The 27,156-nt window shown below is 32.7% G+C and overlaps 1 protein-coding gene and 1 pseudogene across 2 annotated transcripts in view; one reads left to right on the top strand and one right to left on the bottom strand.

The window, feature by feature from the left end:
- Nucleotides 1-1,529: 1,529 nt before the first annotated feature.
- The window catches only part of PPP4R3B (protein phosphatase 4 regulatory subunit 3B), a 57,576-nt gene continuing 31,949 nt past the window's right edge, over nt 1,530-27,156 (bottom strand). Inside the window, exons 9-16 of one of the 2 annotated variants that reach the window (XM_006909588.3) lie at nt 23,469-23,571; nt 21,287-21,328; nt 19,539-19,697; nt 15,513-15,682; nt 13,421-13,560; nt 12,827-13,011; nt 11,354-11,556; nt 1,530-3,139 (exon numbers count right to left, since the gene is read on the bottom strand). In XM_006909588.3, coding sequence (XP_006909650.1) covers nt 3,044-3,139; nt 11,354-11,556; nt 12,827-13,011; nt 13,421-13,560; nt 15,513-15,682; nt 19,539-19,697; nt 21,287-21,328; nt 23,469-23,571 — 1,098 coding nt within the window. In that variant the 3' untranslated portion in view covers nt 1,530-3,043. The remainder of the gene's footprint in view (nt 3,140-11,353; nt 11,557-12,826; nt 13,012-13,420; nt 13,561-15,512; nt 15,683-19,538; nt 19,698-21,286; nt 21,329-23,468; nt 23,572-27,156) is intronic. The other variant, XM_006909589.3, reaches the window with a different exon arrangement.
- Nucleotides 15,689-19,523, top strand: LOC112477893 (annotated as a pseudogene).

The following is a 27,156-nucleotide window of genomic DNA, read 5'->3' as shown; positions in this document are numbered from 1 at the left end:
AGTTTCGTCTCAAGAGTAAGTGCTGCCTTCTGCTTCACACCAGAAGCAGGAGACACAGATGAGTGTTTTGTAGACATGATGAGATGCAAAAAAGGAAACAATATATGAAAAACACTGGCAACACAGTACACTTTATAGAGTATTGGTTGTTTACCCTTGAGATCATGTGCCTGACTGGGTGCTGTGGCTTGCTGTGCAGCATCACTTGAGTATCATACCATGTATTACTAGTCTGGGAAAAGACTGAAATTCAGAATTCTAAGTATGGTTTGTACTGAATGCGTACTGCTTTTGCACCACTGTGAAGTCAAAAAATCATTAAGTTGAATCATAAGTTAGGGACTGTCTGTAGTAGAAGAAAATCCTTTCTTTCAGAAATTTCCTGTGTTGTGTCATTCCACAGACATATCCTCTTTTTTCTAGTTCTGGACCAATCCTGAAATTTAACTTATAATTCCATTCTACAGTTGTAAACTTAAAAGATACCAAAATTAGTTTAGCTCCAACCTTCAACCTGCAGAGAAAAACCAGTGTTAATTTACATTTGTTACATTTTTGTCACTTAGTGGACAAGAGGAAAACTAGTGATTAAAACACAGAAATCTGTTTCATGTAACTTTTTATTAAAAATAGTTTTTATATTGGATACATGTTTACAGATATATTGTTTATTGGGGTAAACAGATATACTTTTAAGAGAACCTCAGGCATACAAATGTGGGCTCTGGCTTGCTTCACTGAGTGAAGATAAAGATATAAAAATCCTGATCTACCTGAGGGTAGCCATTTAAATAAGAGCAGCTGTGGAATCATAAGTTTTTCTTTTAAGGGATATTTTAAGTCCCGTTCTATCATTGTGGATGAGCACATGTACCAAGAAAAGTGTTATCCTATAATTCAACAAAACATTCACATTTCTGCTATAAAAAAAGGTTCCTATGACAATGATGATTTAACTGTTTAAGACTCATGGAAGTTCTTCAGAAAGGAAAATTAAAGAAACTCTTCATAAGTATAAAGGTAATAACTTCCTACCAGAACTTAAAATTACTTAATCAGGAAGAGTCGAGTAAATAGAGAAATGATTTAGGCCTGGGCTTCTTAGATTACAGGAGGAAATTCAGTAAGAGCTAAGAGGGAAGGGGCTTGATAAAATTTCCTTGAAATAAAATGTATTCATATGGTAATGTTACTGATCTTGGTTTAAATTATCTTGAGTCATTGCCTTATGAGGTGGAAGGTCTTTTTCATTATATGTACCTGTAATCAAAGAGGTGGTAATAGCCCCATGTTGTGAAGCTTTGGTGCTGGGACTTTATTTGCCCAAGGCACACCTTCTATAAGTAGAGTCAGGGATATTTAAAGTGCAATTGACCCTCGCTTAGAATTCTTTCATTCAAATTAGTGTAAGACCTAATGGTTTATAATAAATATGGATCATTTATTGGCTTTTAAAAGATAACTGTAAGATGGACATATCTCAAATTGGAGTTAACTTATATTTACAACAAAACAAAAAGCAACAACCATAGAATTACAGGGTCACATTTTAATTCCTGAATTTTACAGCTCAGATTAATATCACCACATGTATACAAATGGTGTAAAACAAGTACAGTGGTATTTTTAATACAAAATAAACATCTGTTTTATGGAAAAACTATACTTCATATCTACAGACAGCTCATCTTTTCCAAACAATGCCAAAATTAAAATTAACTACAAAATCTCCAAAACAGGGAAAACTGCTTCAGTTTAATCTATTCCAAGAAAAATGGACCCATAACACATTACAAGGGTGATCTGAAGATTGTAGCTGGAATTACTATTAAAAATTTTTTTTCCCAGTGCATTTAATTGTAGTTTGGGGATGTTTTTCTCAGCATGATCTCAGATCATAGATGAGCAAACTAACATTAAAATATTTACAGTTAACGTGTTCTAAAAATAAAACCTCTTAACTGTTTGCCTCAACTTATTTTAAATTCATTTACGTACATGGAATGTGCTTTTACTCTTTTAAAAAAGCAGCTTTCATAGTACACCCTTGTTTATGAGAAAGTTTCATGTACTGCATACCGACTTTGACAAGTAACTTCTTGGATCAAAATGGCTTCTAGATATTAAATATCACTTAATTCACTACTATTTTTTGTTAGTCATTACAAATTACAGTTTAAAACTTGCCTGCAGCTCTGGAGAGACAATTTACTAACAAAGCAGAAAGTAACTTCAAAGTTATCTTCCACAAAAGATCGTACTGGTAGGCAGCTGAAAACATTCTGTTTACTCTATTCCCATTTCTAGAGAAAATCATTTTGGAACACTACTGTACTGATTCTCGGCATCTGTTATCTCTAAAAGTGCCGATTTTAAAGTTACATTAACAAAACTGTCCATTTTGAATCCAGCTTGTTTTCATCAAAATACATACCGAAAATTTCTGGTGTAGAAAACTCAACATGTGCTATAATACAGGGTGTACTTCCCTCCAGCTATAAGGCTGAATTTCTTAAATCTTCAAAGAAATGGTCCCAACAGCTTACAACTTCATTTTTTGATAGTTGAATTTGTTTTCCATAAAAATTTCTTTTAAAAAGAGGCAACTGATTAAAAGAACAACATGGCCAGCACCATTATACAAGTAATGTTATTAGGTTTTCAACTGAAGTTTTATAATTATTTCTAGATCGATACTCCCTGGAGCAACCCTGCATTGTTATCAACCTTGTCCCTCCCTTAAAACCGTGCCAAAACCTGAGAGTTTCCTAGCTGAGACGCTATCTCCCAGGTTCCCATTACCAACTTTTTTTTTTTTGACAGCCTGAAAGGCAAACCCCTTAATTACTAGCAAGTGATCAAGTTCCTGGGAAGCCTGGTTTTTTACAGAACTAAACTCTCCTAGCTGATGTACTTAGCGTCTTTTGCTACTCCTGTATATTTATAAGTTCAAGTGAGAAAGCTTTCTAATCCAGATTTTCAGCTCATTGAACAGTTGCAGCATTTCAGTAAGACCATTTGTTGAGGGTCCCCAGTAAATATTTTATGATCCAAGACGAGGTCTTTTCCTGGGAGACGTTTCTTCTTCTTCATCTTCCTCTTCATCATCTGGATAATCCACTAAACCAACCAAACTTCCCTATTGAAGAATAAAAAACTTTTTTTAACACATGTAACTTAAATAGATATATCTGAATTTGATAAAGGAATAGCCTAAACTTATGAACACTTAGTGAGTACAGTTGCTGGCACTCTTAGTTACCCTCAACTTTTCTATTTCTCTTGGAATTTTAATGATACCTCACAATTCAATTCAATTCAGCAAAATTTCACTATAGGAAAATAACTACATTTCCAAACAGTAGGACTGACAAAGAAACATGACATTTGGAGCTGGAAGGATCTTGAAGATAAACTAATTCATTTCTCTAATTTTATACTAGAGAGTAGCCAGTCAGTGACAAGAAGACTCAGTCTCTGTTCCCCATGTATATATTTCATTACTAAGTACACATCGTTTTCATTCTGCTTTTGAAAAATAGTTTTAAAATGGCTGACAATAAGTATATAAAATGGTTCCTAAAAACTGATGACTAAAAATTTTAGGGCTACCTCTGTAATCAAAAGAAAAGTAAGGATGAGGTAATCTAAGTGTTTTGACTTTTTATGAGTAACGGACCTCTTTGAAAATCCTATTAAACAAAGCTCTGGGTGCTCTACCCAGAAAATTACATATCCACAGGTTTACATTTGTTTTGAACCAATCCCATGAAATTTATACACATATCCTACAGGTTAAGGGGGCTACCATAAACACTATTTAAATGCTTCAGACCTAAGGGGATAAACAAATACAACTGAAATAACTCATATTTCAAACCCAAGTAGTTTCATATCTCAAGAATCCAGGTATCTGGCATTAACACTTTACCAGAATATAAGTGAAACACGGTTGATATTCAACAAAGGCCTTGGGGCAACTAGAAATAGTTATGTGAAAGTCTAAACTATTGAGAATCCTTTTGCTTCTTAGCTTAACACACAAAGTTTAAGTTTGATAAGCAAGAGGCAGTAAGGCTAAATTGTTAAGACTACTGATTACAGTCTGACTGACTTCAAATTCCAATGCCCCCACTTTTTAGGTGCATGACCTTGGGCAAGTGATTTAATCTTTCTATGCCTCAGTTATCTGTAAAATTAGTATTTTACAGATAGTAGTACTTACACCTCACTGAACGATTTTGACAAAACATATAAAGCACTTGACACAATGGTTGGTATGTAGTTAGTGTTCAATAACTGTAATTACTAATATAAACTATTTGGTTTTTAAGTCAAAAATGTTAGATGAAGAAGACAGAAGACAATTACAGTATAAAAGAGAGCAGTCTGATATTCACAAAAAAACAGCAAGTTATCAAGGAAAGTTTTACTTATGCTTAGGATTATATATCAATGTACAAACTATTCAGTTCTAAATTGTTAACATTTAAAATGATTTCTTGCTTAAGATTAATATTCTATCTGAAACACTTAGCTACATAATTTAATTTTCAACTGAATATTATCTATATGTACATCATAAACTCATACATTAAAAATATCATTTACCATAAAAAATACAACGTGAAATATTAGAAGTAAAATGTCATGTAATCCAGAGATGCCTCCTATGAAGAATTTGATTCCAGATTTTTAACATATAACTGTAAACATATTATTTAAACAAACAACAGATTGCAATCATGCCTACCCTCGTACAATTGTATTCACCTAAAAATACACTATAGAATGCTTTCAATGTTAGTAGACAAAATTCTATTTCATTCTTTTATTCTCATCTACTAATAGAACCATCTTTGCATATGGAATATCATATGGAACTGTTAAATTGTTAAGGATTTTTGCATCTGTATTCATAAGTAAAATTCATCTACAGTTTTCTTTCTTAGTGCTAATTTCTAAAAAGTACTACATTTGTATAATTAGAGGAGAGGTCAAGTTGACTAAACTGCTGGAAGACTGGTAAATGCATTTACTTCTATCATTTCCTGAAACCTCATTAAAATCAAAGAAAAGAAATCTAAAAAGGTATATTCCAACAAAGACAAAACAGGAAAGGAGAAAATAGCAGATGAAAGCTGTCAAGGCATTTCTGGAAAAGAGAAGTCAGAGGCAAGGTAACTCATTTTTAACAGAGGAGAAAGTCAAGAATGAAGTATTTGCAGGGGGATATACAAATGAGAATGAAACTGATTTGTCTTAACCCCAGAAAGGACTAGGAAGTAAAGGCGCCAAAATACTGGGGCAAGCAAGGAAGATAGTTAAGTCATGTGAGTAAAACAGACAACTGAATACTCAATTCTACAATCCACTCCCCTACCTCCACCCTCTCCCCTGCCAGGAGATTCCTGCTCTTCTACTACCCACAACTATAAAGAAAATGAACCAGAAAGGCTTTGCACATCAGGACTTCAGGCACAGTAAAGGGCAAGGGTAAGAATAAATCTGAATTTTGCACACTGAGCAGAGACATCGCTACCCCCATCTAAGTTCCTATTTAGGTTCTCTAAACAACAATAACAGGTGCGTTAATACTTGCAAGCCATAGCAGACTAGCTAAGCCTGTAAAACCTAGGTGGCTCCAGAGGAAAAAACCAACACACCAAAACTACAGGTGACCGACTAATACTCCTTGAAAAAAGCAAGGCACTTGGCTCTAGTTCTTTATACGAAGCCCACATCAATAGTTCCTGCTCATTGCTTTTTAAATTGCCTCATTTAAAAAACTGAGATATAATTCGTGTACCATAACATTCACCCTGGAAAAATGTACAATTCAGTGGTTTTAGTATATTCACAAAGTTGTGCAATTACCACCATTAATTCCAGAACATTTTCATCAATACCCCAACCCCCACAACCCCGCAAAAAACCTGTATTAATTAATAGGCGGTCCCATTCCTCTTTCCTCCCAGCTCCTGGCAACCACTAATATAACTTATTTCTATGGATTTGCTTATTCTGGACAGTTTATATAAATGGAATCATACAATATGTGTGGCCTTTTCTGTTGAGCTTACTTAGTATAAAGTTTCAGGTTCATCCTATATTGTAGCATATATCAGTACTTCATTCCTTTTTATGACCAAATACATCTATTGTCGTGGATATATCACATTTTGTTTACTTCTTTATTAGCTGATGGACACTTGGGTTGTTCCTACTTTTTGGCTATTATGAATACTATTAATATTCATGTACAAGTTTTAGTGTGGACATGTTTTTGGTTCTTTTGGATATATACCTAGGAGTGGAGTTTAACTTTTTCGGGAACTGCCAGACTGTATTCCAAAGTTGCTGCACCATTTTATATCTCCATCAATAATGTATGAACGTTGTAATTTCTCTATATCCTCAACACTTGTTTTTGTCCATTTTTTTTTTTATTTTTTATTACAGCCATCCTAGTGGGTGTGAAATAGAATCTCACTGTGGATTTTATTTCCATTTTCCTAATGACTAATGATACTGACCATCATTTCATGTGCTTATATGGTCCATTTGTATATCTTCTTTGGAGAAATGTATATTCAAATGCCCATTTTAAAAACTGAAACGTGTTCAGGTTTTAAGAATTCTATATATAACCTGGATACCAGTCCCTTATCAAATATCAATTTACAAATATTTTCTCCCATTCTGTGGGTTGTCTTTTCACTTTATGATAGTGTGCTCTGAAGCATAAGTTTGTAATTTTGATGAAGTCCAATTTATGTTTTTTCTTTTGTAATACTTGTCCTTTTGTTCTATCTCAGAAATCATTGCCTAATTCAAGGCCATGAACATTTATGTCTATATTTTTTTCCTAGAGTTTTATAGGTTTAACTTTTACATTTAAATCTCTTACCACTTTGAGTTAAGTTCTGTAATATGGTATGAGTCAGGGTCCAATTTGATTCTTTTGCAAATGGATATCCAGTTGTCTTAACACCATTTGCACCCTTGTCAAAAATCTGATTTACTTTTTACTATGAAAGAAAATCTAAGTACTACCAGACACTCAAGGAAAGTTTACAATATGAAGAATCAAAACAAGTGATAACAGCAACAAAGACCTGTGAAGGAACAAATGGCCATACCAACAAATTAACAAATTCTAAGTTAGGGAACTATTAATATAACTCACCATAGCAACAAATCTAATGAGAGAGAATTCGAGAATTATCCTCTATTCAATGAAAGACTAGATTTCCTTAAATGTGATTAAAATTTTTTCTTTAGTCATCAGTAAAAGTGACATGTTTGTATCTTTTATTTTTTATAGCTTTAATTTCTTTATCTCACCTAACTGCATTGACCAATACCCCAGAACAAAGGCTAAAAAACAGCAGTGATAGCGATAGCCTGTCTTTTTCCCAGTGTGAATACTTCTAATATTTTTTCCTTAAGTATAAAGCTAGCTTTTGGTATCAGTCATACATATGTTGTTAAGAAATTATTCATTTATTCCTATTTTACTTAGTATATTTGATAACGTTGATCAAAACTGTAAATGCACATTGTATAGAGAAATACACTTGTTTGTGAAATGATGTATGTAGAAGGTCACATACCATGTTTTTTAACTGCAAAAATCTGGAAACAATTTAAAATCCATCAATAGGGGTTAGTTATAAATGAAAGTTTAGCCATACTTTGGAATTCTATGGAGGAAGCTCTTTTATGTGCTGATATGGAAAGCTCACCCAAACAAGTTTGTTACATGAAAAAGCAAGATGCAGAATTCTCCTCTGTGCCTGTGACAAAAGAAGTGTTTGTTTTAACATCCACCTATACCTTCTCATTCTCATTTTTAAAGTATTTTTCCTTAAGGAAAATGTGCATGTTTTATAGCTCTACAACCAAAGCAATATTCGGAGTCTCTATAGTATTCATATCTTTAAAATATATCTTGTTTAATTTCATTAGTAGTTAATGTCTCACCAGACTTGAAAACTAGTATTTCAAAGAATATAATTTTTAAAAGTATATTAGAGCTTTAAGATGCCTTGTGAAGGAAAATAGAGAAGTTCACATCTGATCTATTTAATTTTAAGAACCAATCAATTTGATTGCAGCAATCAACACTGATGGTAAAAATGACTAAAGGGCCACTGACGATAAAGAACCTTTGATCACTTAGAAATGTAGCCACAGCTTGTTGAAGAAGGGTGAGTAGTGCTTTACTTCTATAATTCCTATCTTGCTTAATTTCAATTTTTTTGAGTCTAGAGTAAATGAACAATTAGTTTTCCAAGGACAATCACTGTTTTGTTCCCTGTTCCCCGCAAAGATGAAGAACAAACATATTTGCTGTTAGCGTCAAAGGTGAAAAATGTATTTGTGCTCACATTTGATTTTGCTCATTCATAAGTAAAAAAATTATCTAGAAAGATAATAAATTTAAAACTCAAGGAAATAACCCAGAAAACAGAAGATGGTTAAAAAATGAGTAATAGGAGAAAAATTATGAAAATTATAAGATCCATAGAAAGCCCCACATCCAAACAATAAGGTATAATGAAAGAGCATAAAATGTCCCAAAACTGAAGGACAGCACTGTTCAGCTGAGAATGACCAAAGTATTATCATCATGAAATTTCAGAATGCTGGGATAAAGCCCCAAATGCTTCCAAGGAGGAGAAAATAAAATTACATACAGAGGATCAAATATAAGGATATCTTTGGATTTCTTGGTAGCAATAACTTCAAATTTTTGAAAGAAAATCACTTCCAATCTTATTTTACATTCGGTTAAATTGTCAATCAAATATGAGGACAGAATATAGACATCTTCATATATGTAAGGTCTCAACTTTTACTTTTTGTGAAATTCTTTATTCAGGAAACTATTAGAGGATATGCTCCAACCAAAATGAGAAATTCAAGAAAGAGAACAGAGAAATGAGATCCAGAAACAATCAATACAAGAAAGGGAGAGAAGCAAAAGGAAGTATCAGGGTGACGGCAGAGGTAGCAGGAAGACAACAGCTGTGCAGCAAGTCTAGAGAGCAACCCGTAGGCTGGAAGAGGATGGGTGACTTCAAGGGAGATGGGAGATCTCTAAAGGGAGACTAAGGAAACTAATGTGAGAGGTACTGAAAAAATTAGTGAGTGACACATAACTACTGCAATAAATGAAAAGCTGGTGGCAATTATTCACTGTAGAAACTAGAAAAGCTATAAAGTAAAAAAAAAAAAAAACAGGAAAAAATTCATGAATAAAGAATATTTATAACTATAGCTATCAAATTATCAAATAATGTTTTAACCAAAAATTGTGATACAGAGAGGAATAAAGTTAAGGAGGTGGCAAGGAGTGTTCATGTGTACTAAATTCTCATCTACCATAACAAGAATTTAATAAATTGTCTAAACTTGTTAAAAAAAGATATAGCAACATTAACATATTATTTAGAAATAGAAGATACAGATAGAAGAGTTCAAAGTTATCTCTGTGGAGAGAAAAAGATGACAGATTTTTTTCAGTACTTTCAATACTATTTGACTTTTGAAAGTAAGTGCTTTTATTACTTTGATTTAAAAAAAAGCTAGTCTATATTGAGAAAGTACCAAGTAGTGTTCTAAGCTCTTTACAGTTATTAAATAATTTGATCTTATTGTAAGAACTATGTAAGTGCCAGGTGGGTATTAGACTAGGGGGATCACTTCGTAAATTATGTAAATGTATAACCACTATGTTGTACACCTGAAACTAATACAATACTGAATGTCAACTCTAATTAAAAAAAATAATCTTCACAACAAGCCTATAAAGTAGGTTCCGTTTTATTCTTGTTTAAAATGAGAAAACTAAGCCCAGAAATATTAAATAACTTAAGGTCAAACAGCTAGAAAAAGGCAGAGCTAAGATTTGAACCTAAAAAATATAACTCTACAGCAAATAATATAGTGTCACAATATCACACTAAACTGTCTTATCGAAAAGTAAAAAATTTTAAATTTCTAGTTAGAAAACATAAACTGTGTTTCAAAAACTTTGAATCCCGTTTATTCTTGTTTAAAATGAGAAAACTAAGCCCAGAAATATTAAATAACTTAAGGTCAAACAGCTAGAAAAAGGCAGAGCTAAGATTTGAACCTAAAAAATATAACTCTACAGCAAATAATATAGTGTCACAATATCACACTAAACTGTCTTATCGAAAAGTAAAAAATTTTAAATTTCTAGTTAGAAAACATAAACTGTGTTTCAAAAACTGTTGAATCCCGCTGAAAATGCTACATCTGTGAATTTCAGTCAAGAGCACACCTCACTATAATATTGAATAAAAATTCTACATTTTTGTAAAACGATAAATGCAGACCTGTATTTTGTGTTCAAAACAGGAAGCAACACATCAGTTAGATTTTCTACTACTATGGCATTTCCCACTTCTTGTCCTTCTACTCTTATACTAACATTGACCTAGGTTGATGCCTTTTTATTTTAAGCCACTCCATTTTTGGGAAAAGGATGGTTATATATAATCAAAATGTAAGTAAAATAAAAAAATTTCATATAAAATTTAAACTTGTTTATAAAAAAACTAATGGGAAATACATTTGCTCTGCTAATAACAAAAAGGCTACTATCCTTAACTAAAGATTTGTTCATATTAAGAACACAAAAGCCGATTTTTAAAACAAGACTATGTACAGATAACTTATAGACGAGCAAATTCAGAAGGCTGATAACCAACCTGATTACTAACAAAGCACACGCAACTGGGAATGAGACATGCTGTCTCTTCTACCTAATTGGCGAAGATTAAAAATAATTATAATAACACTGGCAAAGCTGCAGTGAGCCAAGCATATTCATACAATGCTTATGATAACATAAACTGGTATAGACTTTTTGGAGAGGAATTTGATAGTATGTGTGAAAACATTCTATTCATCTATCCAAGAAAATAATTTAAAATGCAACAACACTAGCAGTCATATCAGTAAAATAGCAGAATCGACTTACGTGCTCCAAAATAATACTGGAGCGGGGGAGAGGGACACTTACAAATATCATACAGCTTAATAAAATTAAATTCTATAGTCAATGTTTTAATAACATAGAAAAATTCTTACAATAAATAAAAGCAGGATACAAAGCTGTATTTATAGAAAGACCTCAAGTGTCACATAAACCCACATACTTAAAGAAAATGTTAGGAGTCATATTCTCTGATGACATGTGCAACTTTTTTTCTTCTTTAAATTATTTTTATTATCCAAATTTTCTTCAGTAAACATAAAAAACACATTACAGATGGAAAAAGCAAAGTTTGTTTATGTGGAGAGCAGTTTTACATACCTTGGTGGCTGTTACTGATGTAGTCAAGTTTGTAGCTTTGGAAGAGGATCCATTAGAACTTGCTGGTGGTGTCTGAGCCACTACAGATTTACTGTTTGTACTGTTCGCTCCATTAGCAGCACTGGCAGAGTGGGAGAAAGTAAATTTGAAGCCACCAGAAGATGTCCTTTTGGGAAGATTTTCTTTGTCTTCACTTTCTTTTGCTAAAGTGAAAGTAAAATTTGAACCTTTATCAGTAAATACTGCTCATTCAAAGCATCTGAAAAGAACAATAATTTAAAAACTTGTAACACTATCTTTGCTTTAGAAGAGTTAAAAGAGTAGAGCATGATGCATATGGTGGTAAGTTTTTATTAGATGGAATCTTAGCAATCTCAGGATGAGAAAGGATCTTAAGAATCACATAATATATCAGCTACCCTGTGCTAGAATTCTATACTGATCTAGGACACTTCCAAGGACACATGAGTTGTCTGATTCTTCCTTTGTCTCCTTGCCACTTCTACTCACTAACTCTATACTTCTATGTTCCTTGTAAAAACATAATACTCTCTCCCACAAGTCAGAAATTCAAATACCTAAAGACAGTGATATATTCATGTCTATTGAATATTCCATGTTTCTGTATCTGTGTCTTTTATGACATAGGTGTCTATTATACTTTAGCATCTGGTTGCTACTATTTTTGTATATGATTAACTTGATAACAGTACTTCAAGTTTGGCCTCATTGCTTGCCTCTTTCAACAGTAGTCAGTCAGGACAGTGCCTGTAATGGAATAGGTAAAGGTAGAAAAATGTGGCTACTAAAAGATGCCTATTCTTAATACATTTTAATAGGCTATATGTTCCACAGGCTAAAATAAATGGAACCGATGGCACTAATGAGTGGAAAATTGAGACTGGGAATAGCAGTTTCAGGAAAAATATAGTAAGAAATCACTAATATTTAGATGATGTATGCAGAACTGTACTCCAATAATGGTAGTTTCTCAGTCAATAGAATCAGTTTTTTTGAAAGACGGGAAATTTTACTTTCACTATTCTTGATATTGTATCTTTAAGAAACTTTTATGATTTTAAAATTTCAAAGAGCAAAGTTACTTGAGCTTAGTTTCCTCAGCAGCAAAAGGCAGAGTGCCCTGGAAAGTTCCTATGAATCTATATGGTATCTATTATTGGCAATTTCAGAACAGAAAAAAAGCCAATACTGTTCACAGAAGGCAAAGTACAAGTGGACAATGCAATTTCTAAATTGCAAATGAAGACCATCATAAAATGGCAAGTTTCAAGAAAAACACTTTAAATATGAAAAGAAATCTCAAACAAATTTAGAAAAAGTATAATTTAAAACTGATATTTAATAAAAGTCACGTCCTTCATGCTTTATAAACTATGACCAGACCTACAAGCAACTGAATAATTTCTGTAACAATTATAAGATGCATTATTCAAAAATTCAAAATTTTAATACCTTTTTTAGTCTCCATAAATTTTTCATAACTATCTGGAAAATCATCTTCTGGCTTAGATTTTTCCACTGGTGCCACAACTGCTTTTCCTTCCTCCTCTTCATCTTCATTAAACCACATTTCTTCATCTTCTTCCAAGGCTTTTGCATCTCTGCGAAATCTGTTACTACGCAATATAGATGGTACACTGTAAGAAACATACCACAAATATAGAGTAATGACTTAAAGTTTGTGATCAGATTAAATTTTAAAATAAGTAGGTATAACCAAGAGGAGCTGAAGTAATTTTAACCGAGAAAAATTTATATCACAATCATCTTGATTGTGATTCAAGATTTAACCAGAGAACATTCCAAAAGATTAAAAAATATAAACTAAACTAAAAATTTACCTTGGGTTACAATATGGAGCAATACTTTTTCATCTAAAAGATGCCAGGTAGGGAGGATATCCTACTCTCCTACATATAACCCTGTACTATCTAATGATGGGAAGAAAACTCCTGGGTAAGTTTCATATATAAGATCCAAACTATAGACAATTTAGAACATAAATTTATAGGCTATAAATGCAATATAGTTAACCAATACCAATACCTGTTCAGTTTCTGATTTTGTCTGTCTTTTTCTTGCTCATATTTAGTCTTCAATCCTTTGAATGTCTGAACATATTCAATCGATTCAAGTGCTTTATAAAAATTTTCAACTATATGTGCAGTAAGAGACTTGATATCTTCCTGTATAAGCACAAAATTTAGATTTCAAATATAATACAATGCTTGTTAGGAGAAAAACAATTTTTTTTTTTGTTTCAAAACTGATCAAAAAATGTTTTTCAAAATCACCTTTCAAAAATAAATGTCCTAGTTTCTTTATACATGAGCCATGATTCCTCAGAAAACTTGAAAAAAAGAAGAAGGAATTCACTGGAGCCTTTTTGAGGAATTATAAAAAAACATTTCAGAAGTAGATGGATTTAGTTTATGTATTGTTTTTTGCACTTACATATAGCACTTTACAATTTAAAAAGCACTTTAATGTACAATTTCATTTGATCCTAACAATTCTAGGAAATAGGTCTTATTATTCCATTTTACAGAAAAAAAAAATTGAAGCTCTGAGAGAGGTTGGATGGCCTGATCAAGAAAAGCTAATAAGAAAGCTGGTTTTGAATTCTATTTTCAATAAATCTTAGATATTACTTAATGACTCCTCATTTAACTTCTATCAAAGTGGGCTAAGCCTTACCTTAATAACATAACATAGATTCCTCAGACTATATTACATATACAGATAGGATAAACTATTAACTTGATACTACTCATTTACACCCACAGTCTTCAATGGTATAATCTTTGTGAAATAAATTGACAGTAGTAACTTCTAAATTCTCAATGAATCATTCCAAATGATCATTGCAAATGCATGGGTACAAAGCAGGCTCTTTATTAAAAATAAAGTTGTGACTCAAGACTTTAATATTAATAAGAAATAAGCAGGCTACTTGTTTAAAAGATCCACCATAATCTGGCTGCATTAAGGATTTTAACTATTTAAATAAGTTCCCCTGGATATCTCAATTGAAAAATATGCAAAGAAGAAAAATTAGAAACCTAGGTAAAATGGTGCTGTGTTGTATACCAACAAAAAGATTAATTAAGTTTTGGGATTCAAAGTACATTTATCAATCATTCAAAATTAATTTTAGAAAAACAAATTCAATCACAGGTATAGGGATGTGTTTGTGAACACTACAATTTATTTTATCAGTATCTCATCAAAAATTTTGAAGGAAAAAATGTAAAAATTAATCTCTGATTCTTTAGAATAGTATACAGTGAATGTGGGTTCAGATACTTGATGAGCTTCAGCTAGTTAACTATGTTTCCTCTTTTCTAATGCTAAAGCAGTACTTGTATCCTCTTCAGTCTTTTGAAAATCATACTCTTGGCAAGTGACCACTATCACAAAAACAATCCAGTCACTCAGATAGCATGCCATTGGTAGAAATCTAGTTTGTAAGAAACAAAACTAGAGAGTGAATTTCTAGCTTTGACTTCCCTTTTTCAAGTTCTAACCATGTGGCCATTTTCCCTGGTGAAATAATATCAATGTGTGGGAGAGGGCAAATTTATTGTACCAGTTCTATAGTTATCTGTCTTATCCCTGTTATTCATGTAGAACTCTTTCCAGATCTTTTTATGATGAAACTTTTGTTGCCCAAAGCTGAGCTGTAATGTATCTTCAAACCATGACTGTGCTCCTAAACAAAAGGATGCTCCTGAATAGGTCACTTAATCATTCTGGGTAGCTCGAGTCCCTCATCTGTAAAATAAGGCAGTTAGAGTAGTCCATCTAACTCCCTGGTCTCTTCAACTTAAAATTCCATGCTAACATCCTATTTTTTTAACATCTCATATCAATGTCTACCAAAGGAATTACTTTTCAATCTTTCTATTCATTTTTATCACTACTCCTACAATCGATCAAAGAAATCACATGAATGGCAGGCTTTACTGAAATGTCCACATATGCAATACAATCCTGAAACAGCTGGACAATAAAAATGGAACTGAAAATATAGAGTAAACATGAGTTAAAAGACTACGTTAAATTTCACAATTTAAAATATTAACATCACTAAACATAATTATTTTGCTTTACTAAGAATCCTTTAATATAAACTTACCACTCTTATAAATTCAAATAACTCAATAACAGCTGAATTCAACAGATTGTACCGAGTTCCATTATCCAGAAGAGCATTTATAACTGGCTCAAAAAGATTTCCCTTGGTGATGTAACGATTATAAAATTCATCTTTAAGGCCAATTATCCGCCTCATAAAACGAAGAGCACCTAATTAAAAACGATACAGGGAATAAAGTCAATGATCTCACTCATATTATTATATAGGTATTTTTGAATAAACCTATCTACATGTTCTTTCTGAATAAAAAGCAAAACTGTACACTAAAACTAATTGGGCTTTGAGAAAAATACAGTTAGAGAAAGACCACTCAAAACCTGTACAACTTCTGTAGCCAGAACTGACAAAACAAACAAACAAACAAACAAACAATTAATTGGCAACTGGGAGATAAACGAACTACCTAAGCAGGTGGCTCCATGGCAGAAAAGTTAAAAAATACACAAAAGCCACAGAACACAAATGTGGGCAGTACTCAAAGCTATGCTGGGGGATATAGAGACAAAACAGTGAAGGCAGTTCAGAATCAGTACAAGGCTGTCATTAAGGTGGGCACAGAAGTGGTGCAACCTGCCAAGAACCAAGATTGTCTTACCTCAGGGGTAGGGAGCTTTGGAGGTAGGTACTTTTAAATTTTCTGAAGACACAGATAAAGGTGTTCCTCCTATCAGTTTAACAGGAGAGCTACAGGTTTTTTACTTTTCTGATGAAGGTTAGAATTCCACTCCCACTATTTCAGCTCCCTTTGCCTTGGAAAAATCATCTGTGAATGAATGTTACCTCCACATCATAATAACATCATTCTCTTGTTTACCAATTGCTTATGACCTATTTTGCCTTAGGTAAACATGTACTGTGGCAGATCAGACCATATTTGTAAAAGAACAACAGAATCTAGTATAATTTGGCTTTTCACATTTTAGAATACTGAAAAAAGTTTTCCTTTTAACTAGTCTTTTCTCTAGTGAAATAAAACTAAATAAATTTAGCAATGTTACCTGCTAAAATTTGTAAGGTACACCAAAGACTTATTTTAATCCCTTATTTTTCTGTTTGGCGATCCTTTAACTTGTAATCTTTCTCCAGTTTAATTTATTCTATCAGTACCACTAGCCAAATCTTTCAAAATACAAGGTTTCCAATTTTATTAATTGGCTCTTATTTCAGCCTTCTGTCCATAGATGGAAGTCATTAAAAGAAGTTGTGCCTGTTGAAAGAGGTTCTAAATGTTCTCTGAGAGCAAAACAGAAACAGGCCACATAAGGTAAAAATGTATGATAAACAGTAACACTAAAACAGTGTGGAGAGAAGTGCTAGACTTATAACATCACCTCTTTTTGTGGTGGAGTAAGAAACAGTGTACTTAAGATTGAAAAAAAAAAGTATTGACAAAGATGTGAGCAAATGGCACTCTCACACACTGCTGGTGAATGAAGTGACATGCACACAAAGCTATAGTTAAAACAGCATTGCTTATAAATAGAAATCTTGAAGCAATATAAACATCTAAATACTAGAGATTCATTAAATGACCATATACCATATAAATGGAGCTACTTTGTAGTCATCAAAAAGGACTCTTTAGACTTTGAACCTGTTATGGTGGCTGCAGGGGTGCTGTTGCCATGTTGCTGTCCAGGGTCTCCCTTACCAAGATCAAGTCAAAGACTATTCTAGTGAAAATGATAAGACAAGCCAGGACAGGTTACTCCTTTAACATTAAGAGAAGTCGACTATGGGAGAAACTGACTCTACTGAATTATCATCCAGTTGTGAAAACAAAAGTACTCTTTGTGGAACAGAAAAAAATACGCTCCCTCTAAACAATGGATGAAAAATGCATTTGATTTATGAATGAGAAAACAGAGGGATACTGATTCAGAAATTCTGCATCATATAATAAAAGAAAAAAATGACACAATCACTGCTTCCTATAATTTGAAGGCCACTGAAGGAAAACAATGCAGTGAAAGTATGCTCTTCATATTAGACCATATATATCATTAGACCATTTATCTTTCTGGATATTTTTACAGCCCTTAAAAAAAATATTAGCCTGGAAAAAAAGGACAATTTATAGAAAGCCAGATAGAAAAATCTATCACGAGAACATCAATCCTTCCAAAATTAATATAAAAATTTTACGTAAATCCAATCACAATGAATTATTTAAATTCATTAAATATTTTTAAATGATAATTAAATTACTTTTTAAGTTATTGTGGAAGAACAAATATCCAAAAACCAAGAAAATTATGAAAAAGAAAAGTGAGAGGTGACTTCAGGTATTTAACTTAACAGAGATACTATAATGGCATTATAAACATTACCATTTATTTCATCTATTGAAATAAAAGAACAGATGATCCAGAAATAAGATACAATTATATATAGTAACTTACTGCATAATGAAGTGATATTTTTAATTCAGTAAAGAAAATATAGTTTATTTAACAAAGGTATTGGCACAATTGGCTATCCATCTAGAAAGGAACAAAGCTATGCTTCACTTCAAAACATGCAAAAAAAGTTTCAGATGTACTTCATATATAAATGTAAAAAGTGGAATAAAAATATTATAAAAAAGCTGAGAATATTTGTACAATGTTAGGGCTTAGGAGACTTTTCTAAGCAAGACAAAAAACCCAAAAACCACAAAAAGAAGACTTAAAAGAATTTTAAGTCATGGAAAACAATATCATAAACAAAGGCAAAGATGAAAGACAAATGAGACTGAGACATCTTTTCCCAAAATATAATATTAGTATCTCTAATATTAAAAGAGCTCTAAGAAAAAAATAGGCAATTCGCAACAGATAAAATACAAAAGCAGTAAAATATAAAACATATTGTCAAGGAAAACGTAAATTAAAATACAAATAGAATACCATTTTCTATCATCAGCTTGATAACATTTTTAAAAACCAGTAACACCAAGTATTAAAAGAATGTCAAGTCCTTCAGTCTCTTGGGAAACTAATCTGGAGGCTATGTTAAATTAAAAATTTAAAGGATATATTAAAAATATATAAACATTTTGTCCTGCCAATCCCATTACTGGGAATCTATCCTATGGAAGTAAACCAGTACTTAAAAAAAAAATTATATACTAGGCTATTTACTACAGTGTTGTTTGGAGTGGCAAAATACCAAACAATCTTGTAACCCATGTATTAGAGAATGGCAAAATAAATTGTGGAAAAGCCACTCTAGGAGATGTTATTCCTCCAGGAAAAAAAAAAAATTGGTTCACACCATATTCAATGACCTATTAAAGGACTAAGAAGTGTGCTAGTATATCTTGTTTTTGTAAAAATAAAACAAAAAAATCTGTATGTTTATGAATGTTTATGTAAATTTGGAGAAGTATGGAAGAAGGAAGGAAAAGAAATGGTGCACGCAGTTGACAATGGCTATTTTAAGGCCTTAAAAATAAAGTAAAAATAAAGATTACTTTTTCTCTACACATCAAGTTAAATGCTTAAATTTCAACTATAATTTTTATGCTCAGAGCTCTTTTTTATTTGGAAGGAGAAAGAGGCTTATTTATCCTTATTTGGAGGTAAAATTATGAAGAGAAAAGGAAAGTTTATAGTTTGCCAAAACTCAGCATTGGAGCAAATATTTTACAAGTTCAATAAATAACCTAAGTTACACAAAAATATCAAGGCTCGTATCTCAAAAATATAGTCACTACTAAATGACAGTTTGATGGAGCAGATGTAAAATACAGCAGGACTGGTTCTATTAGTGAAATGTCATTGTACATGGTATTATCTAAGTTAAGCTAACTTAACTTAAATGTGAGCAAATGTGGGTGGGGAAGCACTATGACCTACTTCTCTTATCCTTTAAATAAAAGATCAGTACTTCTCATAATCATCTCTTTAATAGTATATATACTGCTAAAAATATTTTCACATGGGTAACTTTGGCGTTTATCTCTATTAAAAATGTTATTCTTTAAAACATTTTACAAGACTATTCATTTAAATTGTTACTTACACAAGGCCAGGAAAGTGTGCTTTGAATTCATCAAAACCAAGACTCTTCTTAGCAAGTCCTTGTTCATAATATAGTTTTTTATGTGATATGTGTGATGTTCCACACAAAATGTGAGTAGCTCTAAAATTAAGGCAAGCAGCTGTGCTGTTTGATAATTATCTACAAAGAAAAACGTCTTATGAAAATAAAATACTGCAATATATTAAAGAGAATAAAGCTTACATTTATAATTTAGCGCAAAAGTAAAACTGTATTTTCTCATTTTTGTATCAATAAAAGAAGCTATAATTTTTACTTTTTCATTAAGCAGATTCTCTAGGATTATTAGTTTCACCTACTAAATAGACTTTTCTAAGGCTCCTGTATAAAATATTTAATAATAGTAAGAGAAAAACCCTCAATAAAAATCTACAAACATGGTAATAAAATCCTCAATGCATTGAGATTTTCTTCGTAATGTTTTTTTTTAATACATGCTTTCATTATTATTATTATTAATAAATATAACAAGGGTCCATAGTAGAGAAGAAGTACCTCAAGGATATTTTTGGCTATTTGAATAACAAGTGAAAAACATTACATCAAGATTTGTGTTAACAATAATCTTTTTAACATCAAACCATGATATCCATAAAAGGCCTACTGAAACACACTAGCATTTTTTTTTCTCAAGAGGCTTTGGTTTATACATTCGTGGAATGATTTCAAACTGCCTCCTGAACATCAAAACTGAATATATGTCAAGGGCTTAACTGGTAATTACCCATGCCTATTATAAATGCTTTAGTCAAGTAAATATTAAACCGTAAGCAAATTATGGAATCACAGTCTCACAGAATAGAATAATTTACAGTATTTAATCCAACTGTTTTATTTTTTAATATTACATATACAAATATTTTGTGGAACTATGCTGTTATCATGAATAAATTAACATTCTTTTTAATAACAGGATGACCATTAATATACAAAATATGATTCAGGTATATCAAAGATCTTTGCTTCTTTAAATGCAAGTAAGCAGTTTTACTTACTCCAGACCAATTTGTTTAACAGCCAACAACACACCAATATGTGAACCATTAAAAACAAATTCTTTTAATTTCTAAATTCCCAAATTTTATTTAAAAAGATTTTGTAACGATGATCTACAGTGTTGATTAAATATCTTGTTTTCACTTTCTCAAATTAAGATATAAAATTACTCATTATATCTCTAACTAATCCAATCTCTGAACTGTCTCCTTATCTGAAACTGGCTCTCTTCTCAGCACTTTGATGAGCCTGGTAGAAAAAGACAGGATGCTAGGCACACACAGGCATATTTTCCATACTAAAAACTCATACCTGGTACAATGTTACAAGTAGAAGCAACAGTGTTCACACTCAGATTCATAAACAACACTTAAACATAAGGGCTGTTCTGAATACTAGTTCCTAACTAACTGGCCATAGATTACTAGATCTCAAAAATAATAAACTGATAATAAAATCCTCAATATTCAGACATCTCAAAAAATGTCAGAAAATAAGTTCTAAATTCATAGAAAGAAAAAAACAACAAAATTCCAAATGGTTTTCCATCTTTGATAGTGGAGAAAGTTGAATTTTTTTCTTTGTAATAAAGAAAAAAGTAAATGTATTTTTGGTTTTGTTTTTGTTGAAAATACACCTTTTGTAGCTTTATACTCTGAGTAGGAAAAACTTTATAATTTTCATTAATTAATAAAATAAGAATTTATACTTACCAGGACAAATTGTGCTGTTTTTGTTAGATCCAACTATATTATCTAATAAAAAAAATTAAAGTCAGTTACTTCAGTAATAACATCTTACATTTCCCTAGCACTACAATATACAAAGCACATCTTTTATCATAATCCCATTTGACCTGCATAATAACCATGAAGAATTAGTTGCTTCAGTCAAATATTATATTTCTATCTGCAATCTTTTACAGAAATGGGTACAGATGAGAAATTATTAAGACAATATCCTACTTTGATAAAAGTGAGACTGCCACTAAAGATAAGATATTTTCTTTTATCTTAGTTATCGTCCAACAATTAGGATATGTCTCTGCATATAGGAATTTCTTAATTTCCAGAATAACACATATGTTAATAGGTGATTGAATTTTTAAAAAAGTGGAAGATTATAAGTTCCAATTTCTCAGCACACATCTTAGAGCACATTTGTATAGAAAAACACAAGAATGTATACCAGAGCAGTGTCTGTAATAGCAAAAAGCTAGAAACAACCTAAATGTTAGAAGCAGAATGGCTAAATTACAGCATACACTCATACAAGAGAATGTAAGAGTTAAAAATAAATAAGAACTCTAGTATCAATATGGACAGATCTCAAAAAAAGCAATGGGTATAAAGAAAAAAATAGAATAATGTATACAATAGAAGTCAAAACATATCATATGAAAAATAATATTATACATGTTGTAATAATAAATAAAGGAATGATAAACTCCAAATTCAGCATTCTCTAAGGGATGGAGGTAGGTGAGGTGAAATAAGAATATGAAGAGGTACATAGGAAACTCCAAGAGTAGCTGTAATTTTCCTTTAAAAAGAATCTGAAAAGTATATGGCAAGTTAGTTTTGAAAGGGCCAATAGGAAGTACATGGGTGTCTTTTACTATTATATAAATATTTCTGTATGCTTAAAGTGTTTTATTTTAAAATGAAAGTTAAAAATGCATTTATCTTAATTTATATAAATGGAACCATTCTGTAATAAAATGTTCTGTGATGTTTTACCCATTCAACTTTATATTTTTGAGAACTAGTCAGATAGACAAAATTCAATTACTTTAACTGCTATATAGTATTCTAGTATGAATATACCATACTTTCTCAATTTTCCTACCACGAAGAATACAACATTTTTATATCTGTCATGCATATGTATAATGTTCCCTAGGATATATACTCAGAAATGGAACGGGTGATATTATGTGAGTGTGCCCATTGTACAACTTTATCAGTTTAGTAAACATTTTCTAAACTGACCTGAGTCTCAGAGAATTTGTCCCATACATATCTCATTTCACAAGTTGAGTTGTATTCTGATGAATCGATGATTTGTTTATGCCAGTTATATTTGGTAGTATGACTATATTACTTAAATATTACAAACTGATGAAATATAGTAGATATTACATAATACGGAAAGCTAATACAGTAGAACTCAATAAAATGTTGCCAAATCAGATATACACAACTGTGAATACTTAATGGGAAGTACATAAAACTGCAGTAGGATTCTGCATTCAGACTTTTTAAAAATTAACTTTAGGTTCTCACTCCACTTTGATAAACTGAAACCAGAAATTATAGAGATGCCTTATGAGTGTAGTTTACTGAAGAAAGATAATACAGAAATATAATAAAAAACACGTATTAAAAAAAAGCCTTGACTCTGTAAAAAATACCCACAGATGAGTCAGCATGTAGAGGAAATGCTTACAAAGAGTTTATTTTTTTAACTGCTTTGCTTTAACCAACTTTTCTGATTAACCCATCCATTTCTGATCCTTATGCTATGATAATGGAGAACTTCTACTGTATTACCAAATTGTTCTCCAAAATGATGGTATCTTCAGATTTTCTAATGTAGGCAATACACTGTCTACCCTTACTCACTGTAGATATTACCTCTAACAACTTTGGGAGCAATTTCCTTTTGCTAAGTGTTTACATCTCTCTTCCTCAAGGTGTAATACTTTTTGCCATATTTTTCTATATCATTCTCTAATACAGACATTCAGAAACAAATCATGATTTTATATTGTAGTTTAAAATTTTCAGTAGGAATTTATCTGTCATTTAAAGAACCAAGTAAACAGCCTCAGTTATAATATTTACTTCACTCTTTAAAAACAGAAATGACAAACAGGTAAGTAAGAGACTTTACCCTTTTCACATTTGTCTTCTGAAGTATTGGTCAAAAGTGGTGCTGTGAGAACATGCATACAATGGTTGTAGAAGAAATTTAGAAATTCACTTTTTTCGGTTTTCTGAAACACAGAATTTAAAAAATACTTTACTACTTTTATAACCAATACAACATATTTAAGTAGCAGTGTGAGTCATATACAAACAACAGATACTTTAAGAAGACTCTTAAGGACCAAAAAACTAGTTATGTTCACCTCAATTTTATTTCTGCAGAAGTTAAAAATCAAATCTATTTCATACTGTAAACTAAATAAAAATGAAAGCTGGAAAAAGATCAGAGGTGGAAACATGGTGAAGTCAGAGACGTCCTTAGATCTCTCCCCTTGAAACAGTAATAAGCTGAACATCTAAAACTCAACAAAAAACACCAAAACTGGACACCAGCATGTCTGAGCGTGGGATCTGCGCATAAGAACTACCACAGGTCAGATCCCCGAGTGTCAGGTGGTGGACTGGGAGAAATAAAGAATCTGCCTCTCGCAGCCTCTGGAGCTCCCTGCAGGATGAGGAGGAGGGGTGAAGGTACTGGGACTTCCCTGAACAGCCCTGCCTCAGACTGCTATGAGCTTCCTGTGGTGGGTGGCAGGGCCCAGTCATCAGGGCAGAAGTGGGGAAGTGGGGCGGGACTGCAGAGAAACAACAGCTGATTTTTACCGGCCAATTTTTACTGACCCTGGTTGCAAAACCAAGGCTGAGTGGCAGACCCCAATCCCCAACCCAGAGGGCCGCTCACCCCATACACTCCAAGACCGATCACTGTGGAGCCCCGGGGGAATCTAAGCAAACTCTGAAGCTACCTCTCACAGCCTCTGGAGCTCTCTGCAAGATGAGGGGGAAGGGAGAAGGAGCATGAGTTCCTGTGGCCAGTTCCCTGAATAGCTCTGCCTTAGAAAGCTGTGAGCTGTGGCCCGCTGGCTACAGGGCACAGTCATCAGGGCAGAAAGCAGAGAAGCAGGGTGGAACCGCAGAGGAACAACAGCTGATTTTTGCTGGTGGAGGCTGCAAAACCGAGGCTGAGTTGCAGCCTCCAACCCCCGACCCAAAGGGCCCCTCCCCCCATACCCTCCGATCACCTCAGAGCCCCAGGGGAATCTGAGCAAACTCTACCAAAACTGCTAGGAATCCAAGAGGCTTAGACGCCACCTACTGGAAACCAAAAGAAGAGCGCCTTCTTTGCAGCACGCTAAAGAGAGACCTTTATTTAATAAATCTTCTTTCTGGAAAAACAACAGAATACACTTCCATTAATGCCCAGACAGAGAAATAGTCCATTAAATGCAACTTAAATGACAGAGACTTCAGGATGGTACTTCTGAAAAACTCAATGAGATCCAAAACAAATCATATCAACAATTTCAGGAATGAAAAAAACAACTAGATGAGCAGAGCAAGGAGATTAAAACCCTCAAGAAGAACAGAATAGATATTCTGGAGATGAAGAACACACTGCCAGAGTTGAAAATGAAATAGCAAGCCTGAGAAATAGAGTCGACCAAATGGAGGAAAGGATCAGTAATATTGAAGACAGAAATCTAGAAATAAATCAGAAGAAAGAAGAGAGAAACCAAAGAATGAAAAATAATGAAAGAGAAATACAAGAACCAACTGATACCATGAAGAGAGGAAATAAGAATAATGGGCATTACCGAAGGCGAGGAAAAGGAGCAGGGACTAGAAAGCATTTTCAGACAAATAGTAGACGAGAATTTCCCAAATCTAAGGTATGACCTGGAGCTTGGAATTCAACGAGTCAACAAAATACCCAATTATCTCAACCCCAAAAGGCCTTCACCATGATACATTGTATCGTAGTAATCAAAATAAATGACAAAGATAAAATTCTCAAGGCAGCTAAGAAAAAGAATTATCACCAGACTTCTCAGCACAGACCTTACAATCCAGAAAGGAATGGAACCAAATATTTAAACTATTAAGTGAAAGGAACTACCAGCCTAGAATAATGTATCCAGCTAAGCTCTCCTTTAGATATGAAGGAGAAATCAAGACCTTTCCAGACACACAAAAATTGAGGGAATTCTCCACTACGAGGTCTGCACTACAGGAAATACTGAAAGGGGTCAGTTCACTTAAAACAAAATAACAAAAATACATAATTAGGAGTAAAGTGACTATCAGGCAAATAGAAGCAGAGGAGTACAACCCTTATTAAGAGCAGGGCATTATAGCTTAAACAATAAGAAGTGAATTGTTATAACAAGATAGTAATGAATATTCAGCATACATAGGGACGACTTGAGACAACAATGCCTGAAAAGGGGAGGATTCAAAGATCCAAATTCACAAAGGGGAATGGAGATAAGGCACGCGCAGAAGAAAATAGACAACTGTATATATATAACTATACTTTACATATTTGTAATGGTAACCACAGACCACAGATTCAGAACTGAAATATATAACATGAAACAAGAAGAACCAGAGAGAAAACCTACAAAAGCCAACCAAAATAAAGAAAACAGAAATGCATGGACAAGGAAGCAACGGAAACACTGAGCTACCAGAAAGCAAAAGATAAAATGGCTATAAGAAGACCTCATATTTCAATAATCACCCTAAATGTAAATGGATTGAACTCCCTAATAAAAAGGCACAGAGCTGCAGAATGGATCATAAAACAAAACCCAAGATATGCTGCCTCCAGGAGACACATCTCAGCCCCAACGACAAATGTAGACTCAAAGTGAAAAGGTGGAAAATGGCATTCAGAGAAAAGTGGGAGTAGCAATACTAAGAGCAGATGAAAAAGACTTCTAAATAAAAAAGGTAAAGAAAGATACTGAGGGACACTTCATAATGATAAAAGGAATCATGCACCAAGAAGAAATAACACTTATTATTATTTATGCTCCCAATCAGGGAGCCCTAAAATATGTAAAGCGATTACTATCAGAACTAAAGGGAGAAACAGACCAAAACACTATCGTAGCAGGGGACCTAAATACCCCACTATCGGATATAGACAGCTCATCCAAATAGAAAATCAATAAGGAAATGACATCTTTAAATGACACATTAGACCAACTGTACATAATTGACATTTACAGAGCCTTCCATTCCCAAACAGCTGCTTATACATTTTTCTCTAGTGCACGTGGAACATTCTCAAGGATTGACCACATACTGGGACACAGAGATTGACGCAACAAATATAAAAAAGTTAAAACCATACCAAACATATTCTCTGATCATAATATTTTGAAGCTGGAGATCAACTGCAAAAAGAAAATAGGAAGAACCTCAAATATATAGAGATTAAACAACATGCTACTGAAGAATAACTGGGTCAGAGAAGAAATAAAAACAGAGATCAAGAGATATATAGAAATAAATGATAATGATAGTATAACATATCAAATCATTAGAGGCCTACCTCTAATGATATATCATTAGAAGCCTACCTCCAAAAATAAGAACGAGCCCAAATAAGTAACCTAACGCTTCATCTAAAAAAACTAGAAAAGAACAAATGAAACCTAAAGTCAACAGAAGGAAAGAAATCATCAAAATTAGAGCAGAAATAAATGAAATTGAAAACAAAAGAATAGAAAAAATAAATGCAACAAAGGGCTGGTTCTTTGAGATTAAAATTGACAAACCCCTGGCTACACTCACTAAAGAAAAAC

Source organism: Pteropus alecto, unplaced genomic scaffold (assembly GCF_000325575.1).
Source record: "Pteropus alecto unplaced genomic scaffold, ASM32557v1 scaffold131, whole genome shotgun sequence".
Taxonomy (NCBI): Eukaryota; Metazoa; Chordata; class Mammalia; order Chiroptera; family Pteropodidae; genus Pteropus; species Pteropus alecto.
The sequence above is the reverse complement of the archived record's forward strand: the minus strand, read 5'-3'. Positions and strand labels throughout refer to the sequence as shown.